This window comes from Botryllus schlosseri, chromosome 3 (genome assembly GCF_051294905.1).
Source record: "Botryllus schlosseri isolate E-star chromosome 3, Bs_hap1, whole genome shotgun sequence".
Classification (NCBI taxonomy): domain Eukaryota; kingdom Metazoa; phylum Chordata; class Ascidiacea; order Stolidobranchia; family Styelidae; genus Botryllus; species Botryllus schlosseri.
The window spans coordinates 32,298,274-32,307,984 of NC_137238.1; the positions used below are offsets into that span (position 1 = coordinate 32,298,274).

General features: G+C 40.0%; 1 protein-coding gene across 1 annotated transcript in view; it reads left to right on the forward strand.

Annotated features, from left to right (window-relative positions):
• The window catches only part of LOC145435019 (uncharacterized), a 59,377-nt gene extending 50,003 nt beyond the window's left edge, over positions 1–9,374 (forward strand). The window contains exons 23-29 of the mRNA XM_080312284.1: positions 1,267–1,376; positions 1,743–1,839; positions 2,913–3,023; positions 4,570–4,696; positions 4,760–4,920; positions 7,230–7,400; positions 7,814–9,374. Coding sequence (XP_080168410.1) covers positions 1,267–1,376; positions 1,743–1,839; positions 2,913–3,023; positions 4,570–4,696; positions 4,760–4,920; positions 7,230–7,400; positions 7,814–7,963 — 927 coding nt within the window. The 3' untranslated portion in view covers positions 7,964–9,374. The remainder of the gene's footprint in view (positions 1–1,266; positions 1,377–1,742; positions 1,840–2,912; positions 3,024–4,569; positions 4,697–4,759; positions 4,921–7,229; positions 7,401–7,813) is intronic.
• The last annotated feature ends 337 nt before the right edge of the window (positions 9,375–9,711 follow it).

Genomic DNA, 9,711 nt, shown 5'->3' on the forward strand with positions numbered 1-9,711 from the left:
GAATCAACTATATTACTTGAAGTAGCATTATAGTCTATAGACCAGACCAGTGCTCTACTACCATTTCGTCATATGATACTCACTTTATAAATTATCAGAATAAGGGACACATCTATATTGAGAATGTAACTGAAATCTTTGCAATACAGAAGAAACAAACATTTTGATTTATTGCAGTGAGATTTGTATCCATGTTTAAATAAGCATAATCGTGGTAATTGTTTAGCTCACTACCAGAAAGACCAACTAGGAGTTCCTGGTTAAAAACCATGGTAAAAAATCGTTCGCATACATTCATTCAGTAAAATCGGAATCAATTTCGAATAGTCGCCTTGGAAATTTGAAATGCTGGTGCTGGGTACATTGACTGGCTAATTATCAATTGGTCTCGTTGTTTTACATCTTATTACAAGGCATTGATAAATTGAGGCCAGCTGTACAAATTACCATATTGCAAAAATAAACTACTGAAAACTAACCATCATCGACTAACGCGCATACATTCTTAGCCAATAGAGTGTGTATTACCACCCGATTACCACCCCTGATATACGGGTGCGAATATACACCCACGGCACACGAAAGCAGAACCTACCTCATACTTAAACCGGCGTATAAATCGAGTACAACATCTTAATCCACATTATGATGCACGGAGGAACGTAGGAAAGTATGCAAGTAGTATTTATGACCGTGTTATAATTCTGAGTTAGATTCTGTTTTCGTGTGCCCTTGTAACAGACCTCCTTCAGCACGGCTGCCACACCCTTTGGCTGTGAATACACAGAATACACACTAGTTTTGCTAAGAGTGTACTACAAAACTTCAGCTACAGCGGTCAAAGTCATCAAGATACGCACCACGGTCCTCCCGGGTAATTGTCTAGCTGTTGTAACATCAGAATATGCGAAAGACGAAACGCTTTCTTCAGCAGGAAGTGTGTTCACAGTTTCGGTTACATATTACACCACTAGATGCCCAGCATCATCGCGAGACACATTAGCAGTTCCGGAGTACAGGGCTATATTGACCATCTCCGGTAACGACTGAAGTTTCTTTTGTGAACTATATAATTCATATAGCACAATAAAAATTGAATCCAATGCATCTCATCTATATGTGATTCTCTAATCAGTGTACTGTACAGTATATGTGTTAATACGTCATTGCACTCCACTTCTGCCTTATCTTGATTCCCTCATTGTGTCACTGCCCTAGCCATAGTCCAGTTCGTTATACATTTTCACGACCGCTTTCTGTTCGTAGAGTCGTTCCGAAATTGCTGTGGATGTAGCTCTTAGTCTCGTTACCTACATCGGGTCCGGACTTTCGATTGCCGGCCTGATATTTACTTTCATCACCATTTGCCGTTCAAGGTAAGGTATCTTCCATACGAAGTTCTCATTCGGATACAGACGTTTATTGACAGGTTTGTTGCGAGATTGAAGGTACTCAGCATTGGTATAAATCGCAAATACAATTGATTAGTATATTCATATTGAAATGAACCCGAATGTTTTCGACTGACACTCGTCAGGGGTAATCGTCAGCAACCCATGACGAGTGTCAGCCGAAAATATTCGGGTTCATTTCAATATGAATATACTATTCAATTGTATATTTAAGTTCTGTACCTCCAAGAAGCTCTTGAATTACTGCTGTATATTATAATCTAATGCACATGTCATGTATCTTACTGAGAATACTATGTCATTAAATATGAACTATATGTTACATTTCAGAAACAATCGCAGGAGATACCAAATGCAAATCGTTGCGAATATCTGCGTCTGTTTAGCCGTCGCCCTTTTATTGTTTGTTACTGGAGTGGATTCACAGGTTTCTTTCATTCGCAGTCTGTTGTTTTTCGTTATGACCATTTGTAGCAGGGATTTCTCAACTCAAACACTACCTACTGTTAACACAAGGTCATTCAACTCCGCGCTGGTAAGGTAATCCGCACACACGGTACGCAGCTCGTGTAGTGACGGGGAGAGCTTAGATCAGTGGTTCTCAACCTTTTTGTCTTCACGGACCCCCCGCTTTAATTCAAATTTAGATCTAGATCTAGTGATACAGTACAATCACCTTTATTGAAAATACCACCTAACTATTTATATAGAAATTGGGAACAATTTTCTTATTCAGAAGCTAATTCTGTGGCTGCGTTTCTTGAAATACGCGACCGTGTCTCGAATATCTGCGCCGTCGATTTGATAGGAACGACTGCCGAAAATCCATTTCCACAGAGATAGCTGGTGGCGAATGTAATAGTCACGAATAACGTTTCCGACGACACCTTTGGGTATGTTCGAAACATATATGGCACCAATATAACGTCCAGCCTAGTCATATCTATCTAGCAGCTCATCTTCAAGTTATTCTGGAACAGCGGTTATGTATATCACAGAAAAAATTGATTTCTATAAACCTATTCGCTCCAAAACCTAAATAAAACATCTCTAAACAGCAATATGTTTGTATCAGTAGGCTATTGGCAATTAAAATGAGTTTGCACAGCACAATATTTCATCTCAGACAGCCAATCCGTTTATGTGAGTCCTGAAGTTTTAGCAGTTATGAAGCGAAAGTGCTTCATGATTTCTCTAATTTGAAACAAAATACAAATTAGGTCTGTAAATTTGGAGGTTTCTTGGACCCCCTGAAAATGCTTCGCGGACCCCCGGTTGAGAACCACTGGCTTAGATCATAAGGCATAAGATAATTTACTAGCTTTCAGTGGAGGTCAGAACAATCGTGTGTTTCATTTTAGCTCAAAGCACAACATATTTTTGGATCATACTCGTTCGCATAAAACGCGGCTATTTCCACCTCTCTTTATGCGGCATGCATTTCGAGATTCAAAAATACTGATAAATGATTTTCTCGAGCAACTTGAGCTTGCTTTGCAGGTCGATACCTTACAGTGCACGATAGTAACCGCATTTCTGCAGTATTTCTTCCTGACGACTTGGTTTTGGACAGGCGTTTACAGTTACACCATCTATCGGGATATTGTACAGGTAAGAGGTATTTACAGTTCGCGAAACAAGCCTTGCTATTACACTCTGCTGTTTCGTGATCTTGCGTGCAACTGACAAATACAAAATTGCATATGTTGTGTATAGTGTATGTCAAATCTTATGTGCCTATGCTACTCGTCATGCAAAGGACTTATAATTTGGTTTTTCACCGAGAAGATAGCGTCCGGCCGATCCCCGGCCGGATCAGACCAAGGACCTCATTAGCAACCCTGGTATCCATGACTTCCCCGCTTGGCGCTCATGCATTACTGGGATACCATGGAGGGGTGCTACAAGACCTGGAGAGCCGTACAGGGCTGTATCCAGGCCTTCCCTTTCCAGCGGCATTTGTACGTCATCTAGACATGATATGCATATGTAGTTGTGGACAGATCGTGTGTTTGTATATCATGAGTCGGTATATATGCCGCAAAAAGCACCAAAAACGAAAATTAACTACGTCCTTTCCTTTTGTTCGAGAAATCGGCTTTCGTTTCCCGACTCCAAGCATTACAACTGACTCTGATTTGAGTATTCTAATCGATTCCGATTGGGCTTGGGCCCACCGTAGGGTTATCGATGCAAATTCTGGGGAGCTTACTATATGCATCTGGTTTCTGTATGCCTCTGGAAGTTAAATTTTCCTCATGAATTCTGCCAATAATATTGGTTCATCCATATCCAAATTTTACTATATAATTTTGATCCTCTCTCCGCCCTCATGATCAGAGTTAGCGGTGGAGCTGGTAGAGGATGATGACTTCGAAAATGGAAGGAGCGTAATTATACATCGTTAAGTCATGTTCATGTCACACCAATTAAATTATTTATCAGCTTACTGCCGATGCGCACCACCGAGCTGTATAAACGCCGCACATGCGGTGATCTCCAACCTTTACGGTCGCGACTCCATTTCCAATTTCAAAAGGTTCCTCGGTCAAGTTCAAGATTTGAAGTCGATTACTAGAAAAGGGTCAGCACCATTGCTCAGAGATAACGGTTTATTTTTTAAGCTGATTATGTTCAACATCTTCGCGACCCCCAGGTTTAGAACCACTATCTTTGACTAAAGTATCTAAACGGCCTTAACCGGCTCTAGGAATACACCGTTTTCAAATCACGTTGCGTACAATTAGACTTGTTTCAGTAAATGAAGTTAATTTTATTTATTTTTGATTGCAGTTTTTGCGAGGGTGGTGGTCTCCATATTGAATTAAATATATGTGATACTAATCGCGAACGGCGCCAAGACAAATTTCATGTAGTATAATCTGGCAAAATTATTATTGTTTAGGTTAATTTGCGTAAAAATGATGAGCTTACTTCAAGCCGTCAAAATTCCGGACATTTAGGCATATTTTAGAATTTCCGCGTGGACGTAATTTGAACAGTGAAATTCTGGACATGCCCTGGATAATCCGGACATATGGCAACCCTATGTAAATAGGAGTAAATCATATAATGCCGCCTCAATTTTTGAAGTCTTCCACATTTTTTCATTCTTTGAATTCGCTGTTCAAAGAGTTGGCATATCTTATTCGAACAGGTTATGGCGTCATTGAGGTCAAAGCTCAAGATTCATCTCGCAGCGTGTGTTGCGTACGGAGTTCCATTTGTGATCGTATTACTCAACTCGGGGATAACGCTTGGCCATATCGACCGAAGCGACGCAGGTATTTTGCCGCAATATTCGTAACAGCTATGTGATAAAGTCAATCATCAGTCGTTTCGTTTAGGTAACAAAACGTCGGAGTCGTCATACAGAGCTGGGAATTTTTGTTGGCTGCGACATTTCTCACTTTACTTTGGGTTTCTGTTGCCAGTCGGTTTATTGCTACTCTTCAACATATTAGTTTACTGCATCGTAATTCCAAAAATCAGCTGCAAAATGGCCCAGGTGAGCAACGAAGGTCTTCTGCACTACAAGCTTATTAATCAACATACGCTAACTGATCAATTTTTTAAATGATCTTCTATGATATTCTGTCTATATATGATATTCGCAATATTATTGAAATTAACTGTCCATAAGAATTATATACGTCATCTCGGTGCGACTGCAACACGTTGTAAAATATTGGTGTCAGTCAGTAAGTTGTCCAATTGGAATACTCTTTCACTGTGCAATGGATCTCAGTATCCGGCGCCTCTGTTAAAGTGACGGTAAATCGATCAGGAAATACTTGACGTCTTCCCGCGTCCCTCCATGATAACAGAAGGTAGAAGTGGATGAAGTTAAAAATATACCCACATGATGATGAAGGCAAAACCTAAGCAATACCAAAGTACCTAACTGTTTTCGAGTATTCCTCACCCATCACCTGTGTGAATAGGTATATTGCACATTGTAATGTGGCTAGCGTAGCTGCTTCACTAATGCAATCAACCAGGGTTGGTATGAACGTGAGGTTCACGTTTGGGTTCTGTGTGTGAACTTCAGAAATTCAGAGGATCACGTTCACAAACGAACCGTGGTAGGTTCTGCACTATGAACCATTTTCATAATTTTCGCTTCTTTATAACATATTTTGTTGAAATTTGTTGCATTTCAACTACGGGTCACTATGCATGGCGCTGGCAGCATACAAAAACACTAAACTAGCATGCACCTTGACAATCTCAGAAATTTTACTTGCTTGGTTAAAAAAGTTTGCGCGAATATTTAGCGAGTCTCCTGCTGCGAGCTTCACCCTCAATCACATAAGATCAATTGCGAAATACTATGAAATGTAAACATGGAATGGCAACGACCGATTTTGGAGCTTTGTTCCGCTTCGCTAAGGCTGGATTCAGAATTGTTTTGCGTAAGCGATTGTAGGATTTCTGGCAATCCAAAAGTTATCTGGTCTTGATCAAAAGCTACTGTCGCACTGATTCCAAAAATATAAATAAAAATATGGTTAGTCTTCAGACTTTTACGAAAAATCGCCCACAACATCTGAAATTGGCATTGTTCAGAACAATCGGATAACCGCAAAACAATGAACATAACATAACAATGACCCGTTGCGGCTCTCCGATTGTTCTGACAGTGCCGATATTTCAGAGTTGGAGGGCGGATTCTAGGTGGATCAGTGCCTGATCATTTTTAAAATTATATGTTCGAAATCGGAGCGACAGTAGCTTTCGATCAAGACCAGACTCAGTAAATTCTGCCTCTGGAAGATAATAACATTTGGATTGCCCGAAATCCTACAGTCGCTTACGCAAAACATTTCTGAATCCGCAGCCTCAGCGAAGAGGAACGAGGCCGAATATCGGTCGTTGCCATTCCATGTTACATTCTATAGAAATACACTACATGTAGGTAGTCGGCGAATGATGCTTATTCAAGACTATAGTCCGAAATTTGAAAAATCTTAAAAAGACTCCGTAATTTTGTCTCATTCTATAGATTATTGATAAATAACAACAATTAGCCTGAAAGAAGCTTACAGGAAAGCCGTTGAGATTTCGGGCAAAGCGTTTGAAAGTAGCTCCATGGTCGGCGGCACGCCCATTCTTGAGCAGCTGCTTTCAAACGCTTTGCCCGAAATCTTAACAACTTTCCTGTAAGCTTATTTCAGGCTCATTGTTGCTTTTTATCAATATTCTGTAGAATGAGACACAATCACGAAGTCTTTTTAAGATTTCCAAATTTTGGATAACCCTGTCGGAGAAATTGATATCGTTGTCCGATGTAAAAAATCTAGCAGGCGTTCGGTATATATTTTGATTTGATATGTTGTTACTATCATAAAAAACAAATCCGTGCGATTGGGGTGTTGGCTACTGCTGTATAGAAACCCGTTTTACACTCTGCTCAATATCAACGTGGCTAAACTCAGACGCCGAATACATTGTCCGGTCTGACCTAGACCGTTAAGGCGTAAGCCTAAATTTCTTTGCAAGCCCCCGTCGATATTATTGGCAAATCGATGGAAGATATTGATTTTATGGGATCATTATATCATTTGATAGCCCAATTGATACATCGACGTTCAAAACGTCAATATGTAATTCGTCATTGTGGCATTATGTGAGTCGGATCGTCGCTGAGTATCATGTAGCCTACATAAATATAGGCCATCACTTCACTGAAATGTGCGGTTGGAATTAGCAATATGACGTCACGTGACGTCATGGGGTTCACGTTCGGGTTCACACAGAACCCGAACCTTTCAGAGGTTCACATTGTCCCAACAATCTACTTCCTTCTCTTTGAAGATTAAATCAACTAAAAAGAAGAGGACTTTACGACAACACATCATCACCTCAGTTTGTTTGGCGACTACCATGGGTCTTTCTTGGATTTTCGGATATGTGATGCTCGTCTCAGAAGATCCGACATTTCTCAACGCAATGAGTTGGCTCTTCACTTTGACGAACTCCTTCCAGGTAAAAGAAATCAGACACGAATGTGTATTTCTATTTCAAAACGTGATTGATTGTTATTTCCTAGTCAGTTGAATTCACTTCTATCATCTTGAGTTCACAGCCGTGCAAGATGGTGCGTTGTGATGAACAGATAAAACAATGTGAAAACGTTCTGGTACGATCAGTAAATATAGCAATATCACATCTAACTCGACCTACTTGTAATACTAGTTTGTATATGGCCGATCTAAGATTGCTCAATCGTCATCTTTTGTCCGTCTTTCTCTCTCTTCCGACCCAAAAATGACATTCATAAACCATCGGGTAATGAAGATGCGAATAATTCGTGGTTGGAGGTGTTTGGTAGCGCGTTGTCCACATAAGTCAGAATATATTGCTACCAGGAACTATCAAAACTTCGTTTTATTCATCAGGGAGTCTTCATGTTCTACATCACCGCTATCAGAACCGGTGAATTTCAGAAAGTCTACGCCCCCGTCGTCAGAAGACTCTCAACGGTATCCGTGTTATCAACGGGACTTTCTTCGATGGACGACAGAAGCGAAACAGGCAAGGCAGAATAGTCTCGAGTGTCATTTGGCCAGTTGCTGTATAGTAATTGCCAATATGTAGGATAACATTTGGTTCAAATATTCACGGAAATAAACTGTCACTTGTTAGAATTAGCGAAATGTAATGGTACATGAATGACATTACTGCAATGGGAAGCAATAAAATTGGAAATGTGTTCAGGTAGTTTCAAATGATGCCGTCGATTGCCTACACAAGTGTAACTCATTTGACAACAAATCTGAAAAGTTAGTGCTTTGTAAAGGTAGACCTGCATTTGGCCTGCTAGAAGTATTTGAGTTTCGACCAGTATATGAAATTCCGTATACATTTCCATAGGCAATATTTCTTCAGCAGTCATCTTTTTCTTTGTGCCTAGTGAATGCGAGCTTCTATTTTAAAGCGACCGATTTCTTTTCTAGAGTGACCGCTGCTGGTTGTTGGCTGGAGGATGAACTGGATTCCCCATCACACTCAATTCGCGGTTTTCGTATAATTGATTTTGTAAAAATTGGATTTGTGTAGTCGTCAAATCTGTGCGTTTCTATATGTATACCGAAGTTTCGAGATTGCGTATATAATACATCGAACATAGCACAAAATGTAAGATATATGGTATTATAATTATATAATCATAATTATCAATTTTTGCTCTTTCATGATGATTATTGATAAGTGTATATACCAGTTTGACTGCGAATAAATAATAATAATATTAATATTAAAATATACCAACAGACTTCCTCTTCATGTGGTTCTGGGAGCTTCATGTTGAAAGAGAATCAACCAATTTCTGATTCGTATCCACTTATTTGCTACACCCAACACACGATTCGACACACTTAGTCAACCAATATAAGTATGACGGGTTGAGGTGCTTGGGAACTATATATGGCCTACTGCACCAAACCCAAGTGCTGTATATATCCACACTCGATTAGCGTGCTCCTTTATAGTTGTCCCAGTGTTAGGAATACATATTTAACTGGTAGCAAGGTGCATGTGTTTGTGAGCATTTCTACAATGTCTCTAGGCCAAGCCTGGGCAAAGTGCGGCCCGCGAAAGGTTGCTTGGAATTCATAACATTAAACCTGTTGTTTGAATGTTGATGCGTGAACTAAAACCATAGGCTATATCAACTAAACAGGAAATTCGTTTACTTTGCAGCCTGTTCATTAATATGGCACGATTACGCTGCCTACGTACCCCGCATGCGTAATCCAGATGCAAAATAAAGGCAATGTGGCAAAGTATAAGTAACAATTATATTCACAAGAAATCACTATTTCCATATAGTTTCCCTCAAACCTTCTTTGTTGCCATTTTCACATTACGCATTATACGGATAGGTCACGTGCTTTAAAATGATACGTGAGGCGTTTCCAAATCCCTAATTCGAAAAACAAGTCAATTAGTGCTCGCGATTACTATATGACTCATCATATCTATCACCCATAGAGGATGAACAGACATTTCAAAAAGAGAAAGCCGAAACCTGGAATTCAAAGAAGGTTTAGAACACCAAATATTTGTATGCTGGAGTTAGGGGTAAACCCGTCCTTTTAGTTTTTGCCGAGCACGAAACACTCGGTCGAAGGACGACGAATTTAAGAAAATCTGCAAACTTCGCTCAACATCAAGGCTATTTGAGCTGCACACTGTTCGGAATGCAGCAACTAAGACAAGCTTTGTACTATCCCATACACATTTTTGTGCAGTGGCTCTCGAACTGAGTGGCGTGTATGCATCTGAAAAAAGGCGC